The 20443-nt window shown below is 34.6% G+C and overlaps 1 protein-coding gene across 1 annotated transcript in view; it reads right to left on the bottom strand.

Annotated features, from left to right (window-relative positions):
• CNKSR2 (connector enhancer of kinase suppressor of Ras 2) overlaps nucleotides 1–20443 on the bottom strand; it is a 274536-nt gene that overhangs the window by 174996 nt on the left and 79097 nt on the right. The window contains exon 4 of the mRNA XM_055339141.1: nucleotides 14422–14509. Coding sequence (XP_055195116.1) covers nucleotides 14422–14509 — 88 coding nt within the window. The remainder of the gene's footprint in view (nucleotides 1–14421; nucleotides 14510–20443) is intronic.

The raw sequence follows: 20443 nt of genomic DNA, 5'->3' as shown, positions 1-20443 counted from the left end.
TGGAAAACAGTAAGACATTAAAATGGAAATTAACAGTTATATTATTAGTAACTGCTGAATAGTGCCACTGTAGACATTTCAAAAGGCATTTCTAAATGCCTTTAGGGATAGCACTTAAACTGTAGCAAGACACATAAAATAGTTACAGAACCAGGACCAATAAAAGTATCTAATCAAATCTTTTGATTTTTCTTGCTTAGGTACTTTTATAACTCCCACTCTGGCATTACATAGTCTCACAGCATTATATTCTATATTCCTTTATGGCTGAGGTTTCCAAATTTGGTATCAAATCAAAACTGAAATTTTTAAGCTAGAAAAGCTTTCTACTTGATATTCAGAAACATACACATGGATTTATTGGAGGAGGCTGAGCAGACTGGACAGTAATGGTAACCTTTTCTAGCTCCAAAACCAGCCCTCTCCTCCTAGGTTCTGGTCGTCTCCATGAGAACCTAACTTCTCTCCTCTCTCCTCCACAATTCACTAGCTCATTACCTGTCTCATGGAAGAGACGGGTACTGTCACCACTGTTTCCTGCCCCCCACTCATCTTCCTGGAGCTGCAAGGATTAATAGGAGAAGGAGTAGGAAGAAGAGGCCTTAAAATTTAAAGAAATAATTGTGTATTTGTAATAATGACAATATAGCTGGAATTCATCAACTTTGAAAATAATTTTGTGTGTGTGTGTGTGTTTAGTTCTCTTTAGGTCTTCATCAGCATTACAGTAAGTTAACAGCACTAAATCTACAATCTGTAGCCCTTTTTTGGTGGAATTTTAAGGGGAAAATGAGTCCTTTTATTCTTTCAACAAACATTTGTTTGCCAGGTACTGCAGACACAGAAATGCATAAGGCAGATACCTGCCTTCAGCAAGTCTCCCACAGCAAATCTTTTCTTAAATGGATTGGTGTTACTCTTGATTTCATTCTTTAAAAAGAATCATCATGGTACAAGACAAATGGTAACATATCAGGGACTCTCTTCTGAAGTCTATTTTATCACCTGTAGGGATAAGAATCATGTAACCCACCTTTGTCTATTTGCTTCCATGTACATAACATAGAAACAATGGGTCTTTTTTAGGGTCTTTGTGAAAAATTTTTAATAGCCTCTTGAAAGGTGAAATACATCATAGGACAGCATGGCAAACATATTGTAATTCAGAGAGTAGGAAGACAATGAAAGTACATTACATAAATAAGCAATAAAACTTTCAGAACAGGATGTGATACAATTATAAAAATGAGCATGTGCATACTGTATAACATGGCAATTACCCTCCCATGTAATATATTTGAAAGTAGGTATATATTCAAATGTCCATGGTCAGGAAAATGAATAAGTATATTGGAGTATATACACAGTTATGTATTATATGGAGCAAAAGTGAATGAACTACAGTAAATGGACAAAACATAAATGAGTTCAGAAACACAAATCAAGTGAAAAAAGTAATATGCACAGTGATATCATTTTTACAAAGTTCAAAGACAAGCATAATTAAATGAGATGTTTAGAAAAGTATATAATACTCTTTTAAGAAGGGGAGCCTTGTGGCTCCATTGGTTAAGTGTCTGATCTTGATTTCAGCTCAGGTCATGACCTCAGGGTCATAATATTGAGCCCTGTATTAGGTTCCATGCTCAATGTGGAGTCTGCTTGCCCCTCTCTTTCTCCTCCCTACCCCTACCCCTGACTCACACTATCTTTCCAAAATAAATAAATAAATAAATAAATAAATAAATAAATAAATAAATAAAATATTTTTAAAAAGCCCTATTTTAAGGGAAAAAACCCAGTAGACACCCTGAGAAGAGGCAGGGTGCTTTAGCACAAATGTACTAAAATAATATTGTTAATGTTTTACTTATTAGATGACAGATTCATGAGTATTTGATTTATGATTATTATTCATAATATATATTACATGCATTCTTTTGTATATATATATGAAGTTTTACATAAATTTTAAAATACACAAAAGAAAACAAATGTCTGAGAAATAGTATCCTGTCATTTGCCATGTAAAATAATTGGATTAGTATAATATACCATACCCCTAGTTCTTCTGTTATTGCTGATGGTGATACTGCCTATATCTTAAAGTATTTTGGCAGGATGCTCATGTAATATGATATAGTCTACGTCTTCAAAAGAATAAAGCTATTAAAACAGTCTATTTCAGTATAATTTTCACATAATATATGCAAGTTTTTAAGTTTTTGTTCACAAGTCAGGCCAGTGTCAGAAAGCTGGAAGAATAATAAATGGTTACATCCCAGTGTTCTAAATAGTGCTTTTCTAGTGTCTTAGCATGGAGTAATCTCACCACTCTGATTTATCTTTTCATTCTGGCCTTCAGAAAAGGCCTACTACCAATAGACATTTTATATTTTTACCTCAAGAATGAGGATTTGTGTGTGTGTGTGTATTTATATTTATTTTGATTATAAGGCTATATTCTAGGACTTTTAAGAGATACAGGCATACATATATAATATAATTTCAGCTTTCCAAATTTTATATATTTTTAGTTTTATATTTGTCTTTGGACTAAAAGTCCTCAAGTTATCTAGGCACCATGCCTAATAGTTTTTTTTTAAATTTATTTATGATAGTCACAGAGAGAGAGAGAGGCAGAGACACAGGCAGAGGGAGAAGCAGGCTCCATGCACCGGAAGCCCGATGTGGGATTCGATCCCGGGTCTCCAGGATCGCGCCCTGGGCCAAAGGCAGGCGCCAAACCGCTGCGCCACCCAGGGATCCCCATGCCTAATAGTTTTAAATTTAACTTCTGATTTCACTATATTAGGATTATATAGAGAAATTTTAAAAGATAATGGTTTTGCTACTTCATAATCAACTAAAACAGCTGAAGAAAAAAGGATTAAGTATAATTATAATGAACTAAATACACTGTTTGTTTAAATACAAAGTAAAAAACCCAGAATGACCTTTCATATTTCCATCAACAAGTATGCTAAGTAATATAATCCATATTGTTTAAAATTTACACATAAAACTTGTCCTGGTTTTCTGTCTGAAATGCCCCAGTTTCAATCTCAAGAGTCTCAGTCCAATTTTCAGGTCACCTAGAATGTCTGATTCAGGAAGGTTTAAGCACTAACCCTAATATAGCAAAAATAGTATTTAAAGTTCTATCTGAGATGAATGAGGGGCTATTCTGGCTTGACTTTTATAGGGTTTAATACTGACTACATGAACCACAGAATATATACCATGCCTACCCCAGTAAAATTTATCTCCTCACTTTAGAATTTTACATAGATTTACTACTTGAATCTTAATAACCTAACCCTTTTAGAACATGCATTCTGTAGGACTGAGTATTTGTGGGCAGTGTACTTTACATGTTTTGAGTTCTCCGTTTTCAACTCTAGGTAATGTGAATATGGGATAGGGATGGCAAGTTCACAGGTGATCAAAATTCACTCCTGTATTACATCAAAATATCTTCCAGAATATGAGGCACAATAATCACTTTGCATTAAAATCTAAAGAACATCCCAAATTAAACCAAAGTCCTTTTTAAAAAAGCATTCGTTCTAGAAATAGGTCTTTCTTTACTGCTACTCAAAATCAAAAGTAAGCAGAACATCACTCCTTCACATTTTTGCAGAGCAAAAACTACCTGAGTTTAGAGTTACTAAGAGCTCTTTTGCTTTAGAAGGTAACTAAAATGGCCATTTATAAAGAAGATGAGGTTTATGTATACAATGGAATATTACTCAGCCATTAGAAACGACAAATACCCACCATTTGCTTCAACGTGGATGGAACTGGAGGGTATTATGCTGAGTGAAATAAGTCAATCGGAGAAGGACAAACATTATATGGTCTCATTCATTTGGGGAATATAAATAATAGTGAAAGGGAATATAAGGGAAGGGAGAAGAAGTGTGTGGGAAATATCAGAAAGGGAGACAGAACATAAAGACTCCTAACTCTGGGAAACGAACTAGGGGTGGTGGAAGGGGAGGAGGGCTGGGGGTGGGGGTGAATGGGTGACAGGCACTGAGGGGGGCACTTGACGGGATGAGCACTGGGTGTTATTCTGTAAGTTGGCAAATTGAACACCAATAAAAAATAAATTTATTATAAAAAAATAAAATGGCCATTTATTAAGCTCCCACTGAATGCCAGTTTATGGGCTAGATCAATTTCCATTATTCACAACAACCCTACTATAATCCAACAAGGTATGATCCACTTTTACAGATAAAACAAAAGTGCATCAGAAATATGAAGCAATTTGTCCAAGTTCATACAGGGTGTCAAAAAGCAGAGCCAGGATGATGAACTTAGATATACTTTATATCAAAGCCCACTACACTATTTTGCCATAAAATGTAAGAGTAAATGATATAAAATGTCAACCAAGAGGTGAATGGGTGGCTCAGATGGTTAAGCGTCCAACTCTTGATCTCAGCTCAGGTCTTGATCTCAGTGTTGTGAATTCAAGACTCATGTGGGGCTCCATAGTGGGTGAATGTTTTCTTTTTCTTTTTTTTTTTAAATTTTGTTTTTGGTGAATGTTTTTCTTAAAAAACAAAACAAAACAAATAAAATATCAACCAAGAAGGTAAAGGAGGTACTATTAATATAGAAAAAATATAATGAAGCAAAATACAATAGCTATTGTCAGAAAATTTATAGGCCAAATTTCCTTCTATAAATCTGTAATGAAAATTTAAAAATCACCTTTAGGCTATTTTTGCAGAATTTTTAAAAATTCTGCAACCTGGGATCCCTGGGTGGCGCAGCGGTTTGGCGCCTGCCTTTGGCCCAGGGCGCGATCCTGGAGACCCGGGATCGAATCCCACGTCGGGTTCCCGGTGCATGGAGCCTGCTTCTTCCTCTGCCTATGTCTCTGCCTCTCTCTCTCTCCCTCTCTGTGACTATCATAAATAAATAAAAAAAAAATTAAAAAAAAAATTCTGCAACCTTTGTTTTTAATTTTTATTTTTTAATGTTCACAAATATATGTTCTAAGAATCTAAACCACAAATACCCATTCAATAAGTCCTAAAAAGGCTCTTCTTTTCTCTCAAGTATTTATCTTGAGTAAATAACTCAATAACCTGCTTAAAACAGGACAGATTAAATTCAAACAGGAATATGTTTTAAAAAGAGCAATATACTTAATATGCTCATTTATATTTTTATTTAAAAATGAACATTTAGAAAATACTTTATAAATAATTTACTTTTATTGATTTGTATTTAAAATAGTGTAAAGGTAAGAGAAGTGATTGGAAAACACACATACATAATTTAGAGGGAGTTGTCCATCAAAAATAAACACTTTCAATATTGATCTTTGAAGAATATTTTTTTCATTTTCTTGAATAAAGACTTAAAAATTAAATAACACTGCTCAAGTTGGCAATTCCAATTCTGGGTATTTATCCAAAGAAAATGTAACACCAATTTGAAGAGATATGTGTACCATGTTCACTGCAGCATTATTTACAATAGCTGAGATAAGGAAGCAAACTAAATGTCTATCCATAGATGAGTAGATAAAGATGTTCTGTGTATGTGTGTGTATACATACACAATGGAATATAATACCACCATAAAAGAGAATGAAATCTTGCCATATGTAACAACATGGATAGTCCTAGAGGGCATTATGCTAATTGCAATAAGTCAGAGAGAGAAAGACAAATCCTATATGATTTCTCTTATATGTGAAATCTAAAAAATCAAGCAAACAAAAACTAAAACAAAACAGAAATGGACTCATAGATACAGGAAACATACCATTGGTTACCAGAGTGGGGAGAAGTCAGGAAGACAAGCAAAATAAGTAAAGGGGATTAAGAGGTACAAACTTCCAGTTATAAAATAAGTAAGTCATGGGAATATAATGTACAGCATAGGAGATATAGTCAATAATACTGTAATAACTGCACGGTGACAGATGGCAACTAGACTTACTGTGAGGCTCATTTCATCATGCATAGAAATACCAAATCACTATGCTGCATACTTGAAACTAATAGGATATTTTATGTCAGTTACACTTCAATTTTAAAAATAAGAAAAATAATAACAATTCAATTTAAAAAATAAAAGAAATAAAATATATCTGACAGGTAAATGTACTGCATAATGGAACAAATGAATTGTAAGGAAGTCAGACTAACAATTTAAATACAGATATTTATTATAGTAAAGCTCAGAGCAATAGCACAGTTGTTTCTGGTGCTTAGGTTGGGATGTATATAAATATTCTTCTTTATAGTTTTCTGTATTTTAAAAAATTAATGAATATTGTTATTTTATAAACTTTAAAAAACCCAAAGTCCTAAAGAATATAAAAACACTAATTCAACAAGATACATGTGCCCCTATGTTTATTTCAGCATTACTTACAATAGCCAAGATATGGAATCAGCCCAACTGTCCACTGATAGATGAATGGATAAAGAATTAGTGGTATATATATTTACAATTCAATATTAGTCATAAAAACAATTGAAATCTTGCCATTTGCAACAACATGGGTAAAGGTAGAGGATATAACACTAACTGAAGTTAGTCAGAGAAAGACAAATACCATATCATTTCACTCACACATGGAATTTAAGAAAACAAAACAAACACATAAAAAGGGAGACAAGCGGACTCTTAAACAGAGAACAAACTGATGGTTACCAGAGGGGAGATAGGTCGGGGGATGGGTGAAATAGGTGATGGAGATTAAGAGTACAAGCATGATGAATACTGAATAATGTATAGAATTGTTGGATTACTATATTGTACATCTGAAAACAATATAACACTGTATGCTAATTATACTGGATTTTTTAGAGTCATAATATGAACAATGAAGTAAAATTTAAAAATTATGGTAGAATACTAAATGTGAAATCAAATAGGCAAGATGATAACAGGGATTATCTTTGAGTAGAAGACTACAGGCAGTGTTTTTTTTTCGTTGCTCCAATTTTTCTATAAAGTAGATATTACTTTTGTAATTTTAAAGATATAGAAAAATTATACTACAAGATGTACTACATACATATAAACCTTTATACTGATGGTACACATCAATGGAATGAATGCAAATAAAGACCATAAAACCTCTTTCAACATCCAAATAAACTTTCAGTTCTTGATGATGATTCTCTCAGTTAAGATTTTTTGAACAATACATGCTATTTCTTCAAATTTTATAGGGAAGGAAAGTGTTTACTGAGCAGTAGTATTAATAATTACATACCTAAAACAGGATATTTTAAGAAAGACTTTAGAATTTCCTTTTTCTTTGCAATACTTTTCAGAAGTTAATTTAAACAGTCCCATGTGAAAGACTACTGATCTTTTCCCCTTTTAACCCAACTTTTAGCTGGGAATGGTAAGCTAAAGCAATGTTTCAAACACTATCCAAAAAGCCAGTGATACCCATGGACAGGGAAAATGGATCTAAAAAGGTTGAAAATGGATGCCTGGGTGGCTCAGCAGTTAAGCATCTATCTGCCTTGCCTCAGGGCGTGATCCTGGAGTCCTGGGATCAAGTCCCCACATCAGGCTCCCTGCATGGAGCCTGCTTCTCCTCCCTCTGCCTATGTCTCTGCCTCAGTCTGTGTCTCTTGTGAATAAATAAATAAAATCTTAAAAAAATAAAAAGGCTGAAAAATGAGCAAGCTCATTAAGAAAACATCAAAACATTCTAATATATACAATTTAGACAAGACATTTCAGGTAAAAGTATATTACCAGAACCAGAATTTTAAAAGGATGTTTTCCCTTCTGGTTTAACATTTCAAAATCTAATCTAAAATGTTTCAGGACCTGTTGAAATTTTCTCTCAGCATGTAATTCAGATTTCACTGTATATGCAGCTAAAGGAAACTAACACTAAATGGAGAAAAAAATTGTGTATATTCATTATTTAAAACAAAGTTATTCTAATTCTTTTTAACAAGTCTCTTTATTTCTCACTTATTTTATAAATATTACTTTCCTTTTGTTTTCCACTTAACATTTTTGAACCATTTTTAATACATCTAGTTTGATTCTCACAATAGAATTACTTCTGTTTATAGATGGTACAATCAAATGCACATGGTTTATCCAAGGTGAAATGCTCATGAAGCAACAGGGCTAAGCCTCAAGTCTCCCAATACTCACTAGCCCTATCCTGAGTCCCTTGCCCCAAGTATTCTGAATTCTACCAATGCTTCATCTTGCAAACTGATACCTTCATGTCTATTTCTTAACTAGCATAATCATTTTTGTGTTTGAAGTGGAAAATATAAAAATGGCACAGTAGAATAATTTTAGATCAAGCTGCTACCGGTTAGGGCAGGCATCATAGAAATTATTTCAATACTGGCAAGAAATGCATGGGTATCTGTCTCATTTTCCTGATTCAGTTACTGACAGTGCTACAAATGAATCTTCAGTTGAGAATTCTTTCCATTTACAATTTTAAAACTAGTTCCCCCTTTTTCTGTAATGTGTTATTACAACCAATCTTATATGGAAAGGAAAGTGTTGGGGGAGGGACCTCTTTAAACCCATCACAACTGTAAATAAGTAAAACAGAGTAGATTAAGTAAATTCCCCCAAATAGAGCTTGTTAAAATAAATTTATATTCTCTTTCTCCTCTAATGTTAGCACCACTTTAATCATGAGTAGCCAATATCAAGAAGCACTTTCCACCTATTTCATAGTACCACCCCTTTGTATTAAGAAGGGGGAAAAAAAAGCTATTTGTGACAGTTTATTTTTAGATATTGATCATCTCCTCTTGCTGCAAAGGGAATAAAAATAATTAAAGTTGAGTGAAAAATAATTTGAAGTACAGCATATTTCAAAGGATAACTATCATCATAACTGTTCAGATGAGATTTCTTGAAAGCCTGGTAATAAATGCATGCCCTAGATATATTTTTTTAAGTCTACACTTTGCTTATTCAAATTGGCCTCTTTTACTGGTAGCTTAAGTTTAATTCCTGTCTTCAGATATTGCATACAATTCTGAGTGAATGCAGTGATTAGTGTATATACAAGGGCTGAATGAGACCATTAGATGGACACTGACTGTAAACTACACCATTTATTTTAAAATATAATAAGTATTCGTCTATGCTGTGCTCTTTTATCAAACAAAGTAGTATTCCTTTAATGTATATAGCATTCATTTTTTTCCTGACAACTCATATTCATTTTAGAAAATTTGGAAAATATAGAGAAGTAGAGTCTAAATGAAATAAAATCACTCATAGTTTCATTATCAAGAAATAAACACTTATTTTATTTCATTATTTTATCCATCAACCTCGTTCCTATTGCTGTGATAGGTAGCAACAGACCAGAACCCAGAAAAACTTGGTGCCAAAGATATGACATCACATAACAGTAGAAAAATAACGGATTATTTCAAAGATGATTTACAGACACCAATACATCATGCTTATAATTAAGTTTCCTCTAAAAGACATGTTTTGTTAGTATTCTGTATTTTTTTAATTTTTTTTATTTATTTACGATAGTCACAGAGAGACAGAGAGGCAGAGACACAGGCAGATGGAGAAGCAGGCTCCATGCACCGGGAGCCCGATGTGGGATTTGATCCTGGGTCTCCAGGATCGCGCCCTGGGCCAAAGGCAGGCACTAAACCGCTGCACCACCCAGGGATCCCTAGTATTCTGTATTTGCATAGAAGTTGTTTCAGAAGTTTTGTTCACTTTCATTCTAGCATTGGAAAGTGGTTATGAGGATCAATCCTCTTATTTTAACTCATGAATAAACTAAGATGTGAAGTGATAGGTATCTCGGGTATCTCTGGGATTCTTTACATAACTAGCAGAAACAGAACTACAGCATTCACACAGGAGATGAAATAAAATGAGTAACAATTCAAGCATTTAATTCCAACTTTTTCTTGAGCATGTGCTAGCCACAGGGAATAGATAATTTGGTCTCAGGTCAATTTATTTTAACAGGTATGTAATGAGCACCTACTATATATGAAAATGAGCAAGACACCATTTTTGTCTTCAAGGAGTTCATAATCTAATAGAAGTTAGATCATTATTATTCACAGCAGAATATATAACTGACACAGGTGAGATGTGAAATGCTATGTAAAGTAAGTTCAAGGGATTTCTACATCTGCCCACACAGTAAAGAATTACAGCTAGTAAGTCAACAAAAAAGACAAAATGGAATCATAAAAAAATAATAAAAACAGAAAAAAGAAAGAACAAAGAACAAATGGGAAACATAGATGACAAACAGTGAGGTGGTATATTTGATCTCAACCTTATCAATAGTTACATTAAAAATAAATGGTCTAGGTACAAAGATGGTACAAAGAACTGTGGGAAATAGTAACAGTTTCATGAATAAGGCACTTCCTAGAGGCCTTAAAGAATAGAATATAATTTTACCAGGTTGAAATTAGATATATGGGCATGTTCTGAGGAGAACCCACACCATAAAAAGATGAGACTATAAAATCTATTTTATCAACAATAAATTGTCCACACAAACTAGACTCCAATTAAAAATATGTGGGAGTACTGGAAGATAACACTGATATTATGGTAGGACCATACACTTGGAACCTTCTTAAATTCCAAAGAAAGAAGTTTGTAATCAATTTGGAAATTAGAAGAAAATTGCTAAAAGTAACAAAATTAAAGCTGAGCTTTGGGATGACCAGTATGAAAATGACAGATTCTATACTTATAAGTAAATTGAATCAGGATGTCATGAAGATGTTTTATTTTTATTTTTTATTTTTTATGTTTTTAAGATGTATTTTGTTAAGAAAAACTGGTAAATTAACATTTCCTTTAAGGTACAACAGAAAAGGGACACTTGGGTGGCTCAGATGGTTAAGTGTCTGCCTTTGGCTCAGGTCGTGATCCCAGGGTCCTGGGATTGAGTCCCACATCAGGGTTCCACGGAGAGTCTGCCCCTCCCCCTGCTGCTGTGTGCATGCTCTCCCTCTCTCTCTGTCTCTCTCAAATAAATAAATAAAATCTTTTTTAAAAAGGGTACAACAGAAAAGACCTAATTAAAGTAGATGAATTAAGATAAATGGTCAGGTACAAGTTGAGATGGCGTGGGCAAGGCAAGAACCAAAACCAGCTAGCTAAAGAGGTTTTGTTCAAAAACATCTTAAAGGTGACACATGGAATAGGACATATGATGGGAAAACGAGAGTGACATAAAAGGAACTGTGACAAATGTTATGAGCTACTGAACTTTAAAAAATAGAAACAAGTAATGTTAGAGCAAAATGTCCTAAGAAGGGTAAGGCATCCTCTTTTAAACAGAGTGTACAGTGGGTGGAGAGTACAGAAGGTCCTTCTACATCTGAGCATATTTGGAGTATTTCAATTATTTGGAGTGTTTTCAATAATTCTGTATGTGGTCAAGTCAGAATATACATAAAGTTCAACTTCTGAAAGCATGCCTCTCTATTCTACCTAATGTTTCCTGACCTGTAAACAGAAACACTTAAACCATTAATGCCTTGAAACAAAATCCTAAGAAGAATGTAGAGCCACAGAGTGCAGCTGTTAAAGGTCCTGCTGAGAGCACAAACAAGCCTCTGTGGGCAATATCAGAATGGCAAACGTTCATTGTGAAGTAGTTGTCAATAGCAGGTATTCATACATACTGGAAACAAAAGCTGAACCACCTGTTACTTAGACGGTAGGTTCTTAAAATAGCAGAATGGGTGGGAGCTAGTCACATCTGACACAAACCATACTTTCACTACCAGACAATCTCTCTACAGGAGACCTTAATTCACTAAAAATCATTTTGGCCATTCTTCTCAGTGTAACATTTGAAGGTTAGAATGACAAAGGTATGCTCTGGAGTCTGTGAATTCTAACCTCACTCTATATACTTAAAGTAAAGCTAATTTTCTTTCAAGATCACTTTGTTGATCCCCTTTTGATGTGGGAAAACATCGTATATTAATTAAGAGAAAATGAATACACCTGAGTACTCTTCCTTAGGATTGCCAAGAAAACATCATAATTGCCATTTAGATTTGCAGTCTTGGTTTATAAGGCAACGGAGAATTGGCCAATTACTCAAAAGTAAACTTTAAATAGGCTATCCAGGTCCAGATGTTTGGAGGAGTCTCAAGAATTGAAAAACACCCACTTTCTGTCATAATTATGCTTGTAAATGAAGTTATTTTGCAAGTTGATATCAGATTGATTGCATTCTCATAGAACTGACAATAAATAAGAGTTTCTCATATATACAAAGTTGAAAAATAAACTTTTAATCCTCACATTTAATTCCACCATGTCAACTGTTTTGAGTCTCATGTATAAATAAGAAGCCTAAATAACACACATAATACAGTTATCACTGATCTGGTCATGTAGCACTTAATAATTCTGTATTATTGGGATTGTTTAATATAGATTGCTACTGAGCACATATCTATATTAAAAGGCTATGCAAGGTTATCATACAAATACTGTGTAATATGTATCCCTAAATCAGACAGAATTTCTCTCTCATAGTAAAAAGGAAGAAACTAATAATCTGTTATCCACATCTCAAATCTTTGGTTTAGTTTAATGCCTTTAAAAAATAGAGTTTTAGAAAATAAATCTTTAAGAAACATCATTGATAACAAAGAGCTATAAGAAAAATAACCCATAGATTATATTATTACTTTTACCCCTGGGCCCTAGAACAATGTAGGAGAACCAGAATCACTTCAAAAACTAGCAAACATGCAGATTCCTGAGCCCTCCACACAGTACATTTGGGATGTATACCAATATTCGAATTTCTAACAGGTTTTCATGTGATGATAATGTTACTGGTCCAGAGAGCACACTGGGCTAGCACTGCCCTACAGCACAGGTCAGCCAAAGATGGCCCATGGGCCAAAACCAACCTGCAGCTTTTTTTTTTGCAAAACAAGTTTTACAGGCACATAGCCACCCCCATTCATTTACACATTGTCTAAGGCTGCTTTTGCACTCTAACAACAGAGTTGAGTAGTTACAACAGACCCTGATAGCCCACACTACAAAACCTTAAATACTTACTATCTGACCTTTTACAAAAAGTTTGTTGACCCTTGTCCTAAAATGCCACTCTTCTCCCCATTATCCAGTTGAGATTTTTGAAATTCAGAAGTTAAATTTACTGATATCAAATATAAAGACATGCAGTGAGACTGTTAGGGTATCTCAAAACTCATAAAAATGTTCACAATGTCCACCCATGTCTCTGAGTTACAAGGAGTTGCTGACTTTCTCACTGCCATGATATAATCATGATGTGTTCCACAATTAAAAGTCACAAAATTATTCTCCTTCCTATAATTATCCCTGGTAATAAAGGACAGGGAGCAGAATAAATTAAAACATCAACTTCGACAATAATCATCGGTATCATCTTATTTTATTGTCTGCTTTCTTTCTGCATCACTGGCTAGGTTAACAAATGCAGGCACCCGAGAAAGCAGTGGCAACAGGCTGACATTGGGGCTTACACAGCATGATGACTGCGGGCTTCAGACTTCTTAGATGTGTTTTGTTATTACATTTAATTAAATATTGTAAAATATGTACTAGTCAATTCACCACTCTAACGTTTCTCCTTATCTTATGCCAGGCTTGATTCAAACATTTAGATTAACTATGGTACTCCTGAAGGCATTTGATTTGGGGATCCCTGGGTTGGATAGTATTCAAAGCAAAAAACCAGGTCATGTAAATAGACCACTGTTAAAAGCTATTACGTATATTCTTTCATATGTGCAATATATAAGTGAAACTTATATAGTTGTACTAATAAAGAAGAGTGTCTTAGAGCAAAAGTTTTAGATTTTTATCTAAATGGGGCAATTTCATTTTGTGAAAGGCAATACAATCTTCCTCACTAAAATGTGAGACTACCAGACTTACGATTTTTTTTTCAGACTTACGATTTTTTTAAAGATTTATTTCATTTATTTGAGAGAGACAGAGAAGAGAGTACACAAGCAGGGGGAATGGCAGAGAGAGAGGGAGAAGCAGACCCCCTGCTGAGCAGGGAGTCCGACATGGGGCTCCATCCCAGAACCCTGGGATCATGACTTGAGCCAAAGGCAGATGCTTAACCAACTGAGCCACCTAGGTGCCCCAAGACTTACGATCTTATAATGATTTTTCTGGAGGTGGAGTTGACTTTTACATCTTCTGGTAAATAAAATGCTTATTTATTAGGCTACATGAATAGTTTCCCAAACCACATATATGGTTTATTTAGAACCATTTATCTTTGCGTGAGAAACTCCCAAACCAGTATCTTACTGGTTTACTCTTGGTAAAAAGGAATACTCTGCATTGTTAGAATACAAAAAGGATAATAAATTAACAGAAGGAAAGGTTGTCAGCTAATACCTGTTGCACAATTGTTGTCAATTCCAAGCAGAGCTGTATGACATTATTCCTTGTAACTGAATAGTCTGTGACAGCAGCAAATGGTGACCTACAAAGGGAAAAGGAAAATTGTGATTAATAGGAACAAATTTTGAAAAGTTCCCAAATGCAATAGACTTTTAAGTTAAGATCTTGAATAATAGGAAATGAGTTGTTCTTAAGTTTACACAGTGATAAAAAATATTCAGGACATATTTAAGAAAAAAATTCAGGAAACAGCTTAGAAGAGAATTAAATTCAAAAAACAATGCTTGCTTTGCTTTTTTTTCTTTAAATATTTATTTATTCATTTTAGAAAGAGAAAGAGTATGTAGAAGGGAGGAGCAGAGGGAGAAAGAGAATCTCAAGCAGACTGATGTAGGACTTGATCTCATAACCCTGAGATTGCGACCTGAGCTGAAATCAAAACTTGGATGCTTAACTGACTATACCACCTAGGTGCCCCCCCCAAAATAATGTTTTATTTTCATCAAATTTCTTTTTTTAGTTCTCAGTATTTATTTGGTATTTATAAGGTCTCTTCACCACAACTAAAAACAACAAATAAAGTTGAACTTTAGGTAAAGACAACATTTTAGTTTACTTTCAAATGAGGATTATGAATACAGTATCTTCTTGAAATATAAGTCAGAGCTAGTAATGATAACTAACACTTACTGAGGACTTATGTGCCAGTTACTGTTTTAAATGCGTTACATGTAGCCAATTATCTTCACAAAAACTCTTATGTAGTAGGTACTATTATTCCCATTTTACAGATGAGAATGCTGAGATACAAAAAGGGAAGGGACAATAATAAGTGGAAACAGGGGTATTCAAACCAAGGATATCTGAACCTACACACCACAGAGTTAAATACTAATACACTGCTTCTATGGACTTACATGGTAAGTTTTATTTTGTTCTAAACTGCTTATTTATGTCACTTCACATCCTTTTTCAAGTTTAGAACATAAATAATAAATATATTCTGATATAAGGTTTATATTTACAAGATTGTTATGTCGACAAATAGCAGCAGTCTTTCTTAGTAAGTGTTTTGTCACCAAACGAATCCACAGCGATTTTCCATTACTTCTTATGGGTTCTCATCTGTGAATGCTCATCAGGTTTTGTAAGGCCAACACTGATAGGATTTAGGAAGCTCCATTTAATAAAAAGAAAATAAAATCACTAATATGAAAGAAGGTATGAAGGTGAAATTTTAGTGAAATTATTGAATCCTTAGTGCTTTAGACCTTCTATTTGATATCTTTTCAGGCAATTTACTAAGAATGTGTATATATGGAACTGCTTCTTGGTTATAAATAATTGTTTTCTTCTAGGAAACTACAACTCAAGCACCTCCCATTCTCACATGGGTCCATCTAAGAGATATCTTTTTTTGGTTATACTTTTTAAACCTATTTTTCATTTATGTATTTTTGATGTTGGCCATTCTATTAGCTATGTAATTTGAATTTCCCCAAGATATTTTTCTTTTTTTATTTTAACAACCTGCTGCTCATCATAACAAGTACACGCTTTAAATCCTATCCTCTGTTTCATCCATCCCTCCACCGACTTAGCTTCTGGTAACCATTAGTTCGTTCCCTAAAGTTAAGAGTCTCTTCTTTGCTTTGGTCCTTTTTTTCCCCTTTGCTCATTTGTTTTGTTTCTTAAATTTCACATGGATAAAATCATATGGTATTTATCTTTCTCTGAGTTATCTGACTTAGCATTATATCCTCTAGGTCCATTCATGTTGTTCAAAATGACAAAATTTCATTCTCATAAGATACCTAGGAAGAAACCTCATAAGATACCCAGGAATAAACCTAACCAAAGAGGTAAAGGATCTATACCCTAAAAACTACAGAACACTTCTGAAAGAAATTGAGGAAGACACAAAGAGATGGAAAAATATTCCATGCTCATGGATTGGCAGAATTAATATTGTGAAAATGTCAATGTTACCCAGGGCAATTGACACATTTAATGCAATCCCTATCAAAATACCATGGACTTTCTTCAGAGAGTTGGAACAAATCATCTTAAGATTTGTGTGGAATCAGAAAAGATCCCGAATAGCCAGGGGAATATTAAAACAGAAAACCATAGCTGGGGGCATCACAATGCCAGATTCTAGGTTGTACTACAAAGCTGTGATCATCAAAACAGTGTGGTACTGGCACAAAAACAGACACATAGATCAATGGAACAGAATAGAGAATCCAGAAGTGGACCTTCAACTTTATGGTCAACTAATATTCGATAAAGGAGGAAAGACTATCCACTGGAAGAAAGACAGTCTCTTCAATAAATGGTGCTGGGAAAATTGGACAGCCACATGCAAAAGAATGAAACTAGACCATTCTCTTATGCCATACACAAAGATAAACTCAAAATGGATAAAAGATCTAAATGTGAGACAAGAATCCATCAAAATCCTAGAGGAGAACACAGGCAACACCCTTTTTGAACTTGGTCACAGCAACTTCTCGCAAAGATACATCCATGAAGGCAAGAGAAACAAAAGCAAAAATGAATTATTGGGACTTCATCAAGATAAAAAGCTTCTGCACAGCAAAAGAAACAGTCCACAAAACTAAAAGACAGCCTACAGAATTGGAGAAGATATTTGCAAATGACGTATCAGATAAAGGGCTAGTATCCAAGATCTATAAAGAACTTATTCAACTCAACACCCAAGAAACAAACAATCCAATCATGAAATGGGCAAAAGACATGAACAGAAATCTCACAGAGGAAGACATAGACATGGCCAACAAGCACATGAGAAAATGCTCTGCATCCCTGGCCATCAGGGAAATACAAATCAAAACCACAATGAGATACCACCTCACACCAGTGAGAATGGGGAATATTAGCAAGGCAGGAAACAACACATGTTGGAGAGGATGTGGAGAAAGGGGAACCCTCTTGCACTGTTGGTGGGAATGTGAAGTGGTGCAGCCACTCTGGACAACTGTGTGGAGGTTCCTCAAAGAGTTAAAAATAGATCTGCCCTACGACCCAGCAATTGCACTGCTGGGGATTTACCCCAAAGATACAGATGCAGTGAAACGCCGGGACACCTGCACCCCAATGTTTATAGCAGCAGTGTCCACAATAGCCAGACTGTGGAAGGAACCACGGTGTCCATCGAAAGATGAATGGATAAAGAAGATGTGGTCTATGTATACAATGGAATATTCCTCAGCCATTAGAAACGACAAATACCCACCATTTGCTTTGACGTGGATGGAACTGGAGGGTATTATGCTGAGTGAAATAAGTCAATCGGAAAAAGGGCAAACATCATATGGTTTCATTCATTTGAGGAATATAAAAAATAGTGAAAGGGAATAATGGGAAAGGAGAGAAAATGAGTGAAATATCAGTGGGGGTGACAAAACATGAGAGACACCTAACTCTGGGAAATGAACAAGGGGTAGTGGAAGGGGAGGTGGGTGGGCGGTTTGGGTGACTGGGTGACGGGCACTTAGGGGGCACTTGGCGGGATGAGCACTGGATGTTATGCTATATGTTGGCAAATTGAACTCCAATAAAAAAATTTAAAAAATTCATTCTTATTATGGCTGAATAATATTCCATTGTTCTGCTTCATCCATTCATCTATCCATTGATACTTCAGTTGCTTCTGTTATTGTAAATAATGCTGCAATAAACGTCGGGATGCCTCTATCTTTTTGAATTAGTGTTTTCTTTTCTTTTTTTTTTAAAGAGTTTTTTTTCTTTATTTTTTAAATGTTTATTTATTTATGATAGTCACACAGAGAGAGAGGCAGAGACACAGGCAGAGGGAGAAGCAGGCTCCATGCACCGGGAGCCCGATGTGGGATTCGATCCGGGGTCTCCAGGATCGCGCCCTGGGCCAAAGGCAGGCGCCAAGCCGCTGCACCACCCAGGGATCCCTAAATTAGTGTTTTCATATTCTTTGGGTAAATATCTAGTAGAGGAATTACTGGATCCTATGGTAATTGTATTTTTAGTTGTTGAGGTATTTCCATACTGCATCCTACCTTGCCTGCACCACTTTGAATTCTCACCAAAGGTCTGCCAGTGTTCCTTTTTCTACACATCCTCACCAACACCTGTTGTTTCTAATATTGTTGATCTTAGCCATTTTGACAGGTGTGAGGTGGTATTTCATTTTAGTTTTGATTAGCATTTTCCTGATGATCAGTGATGTTGAGCACCTTTTTCTGTGTCTATTGGCCATCTGGATGTCTTCTTTTGAAAAATATCTGTTCATGTCTTCGACCCATTTTTTAATTGGATTATTTGATTTGGGGCTGTTGAGTTTTATAAATTTTTGTATATTTTGGGTACTAACTCTTTACCAGATACATTATTTGCAAATATCTTCTCCCATTCCATCAGATGCCTTTTAGTTTTGTTGTTTTCTTTGCTGTGCAGAAACTTTTTATTTTGATGTAGTCCCAACAGTTTATTTTTACTTTCGTTTCCCTTGTCTCAGGCGACATATCTAGAAAGAAGTTGCTATGGCCGACGTCAGAGAAAATAATGCCTATGCTCTTTTTTAGGATTTTTATGGTTTCAGGTCACACATTTAGGTCTTTAATCCCTCCAAGGTGTTTATCCATATTTATGTTATATATTACCTATATCTAATAGTTAACTATATTTCCTGAATGGGTTTCTAATCGGTAATGATGATGACATCTTCACGTGCATATTTGCTATTGATATATATATCCTTTAGTGAAATGTCTCCTCATGCCTTTTGCCCATTTGCTGTTTGGACTTTTGGTATTCCTACTATTGAGTTTAGAGAGTTCCTAACACATTTTGTATGCAAGTTTTGTTGAATAGGTGACCTGTAATATTTCTTCTCAGTCTATGGCTTATCTTTCCGTCCTCTTAACAGGATCTGTTTAATATAACAGGTTTTTAATTTTAATGAGGTCAAACTTGATTTTTTTCTGGATTATACCTTTAGTCCTACATCTCAGATAATCTTCAACTGACCGTAAGTCATATTTCCTTATGCAAATTTTACAGTTTTATATTTTATCTTTAGATCTGTGGTCCACTTTTGAGTCAATTTTTATATAAGGTGTGAGGTCTGGGTCAAGTTTCGCTTTCTTCCCTATGCCTATCTAAGTGCTCCAATACCATTTGCCGAAAGGCTATCCATTTTCCACTGTCAAAAATCAGCTAACCAGGACTATAAAGGAATGGTCTGGACTCTCTTGGTTTCTATCCTGTCAACTAATACTGGTTTTGATTAGTATTTTTATATAATACTTAAAACTGAACTATTTCTTTTTCAAAAGTAATGAACTTTTCAGTTTGCTTTTTTAATATAAATTTAGAATCATACAGTCTGTGGCTGTAAAAAATAAACCCTGCTGGTATTTTTATATGAATTTCATCATACCTGTAAGGAGATATGAGAATTAACATTTTTACTGAAGCTTTCAATCTACGAACACAGAGTACAGTATGTATCTTCATTTATTTATATCTTGTTTGATATCCTACATCAGTGTTTTATAGTTTTCATATACTGATCCTGTAGATATTTTGCTAAATTTATGTGTAGGCAACTCACTACTTTTGAAGCAACTGTAAATTTTACTATGTTTTAAATTTTGGTTTCCAATTATTCATTGTTAGTATATAGGAATATAATTAATTTTGTATGTGGACTTTGTATCCCACAACCTTGCTACTTACTTACTAGTTCTAACAGATGTTTTGTAGATAGCTTGGAATATTCTACCCAATGATATGTATGATCTGAGAATAGGGAAAATTTTATTTTTTCATTCCAATCTCCAGGCCTTTTATTTCCTTTTCTTGCCTACTGCAGTGGATGTGACTTTCAATAGATTATTAAATAGGAGGGGTGAGAGCAGACAGCATTACCCTATTCCCAGTCTTAGGAGGAAAGCATTTTGTTCTTCATAATGGAAGTATAAGTTTAGCTGTTGCATTTTGTTTGTGTTTTATA

This window comes from Nyctereutes procyonoides, unplaced genomic scaffold, assembly GCF_905146905.1.
Source record: "Nyctereutes procyonoides isolate TBG_1078 unplaced genomic scaffold, NYPRO_anot_genome, whole genome shotgun sequence".
NCBI classification, from domain to species: Eukaryota; Metazoa; Chordata; class Mammalia; order Carnivora; family Canidae; genus Nyctereutes; species Nyctereutes procyonoides.
The sequence above is the reverse complement of the archived record's forward strand: the minus strand, read 5'-3'. Positions and strand labels throughout refer to the sequence as shown.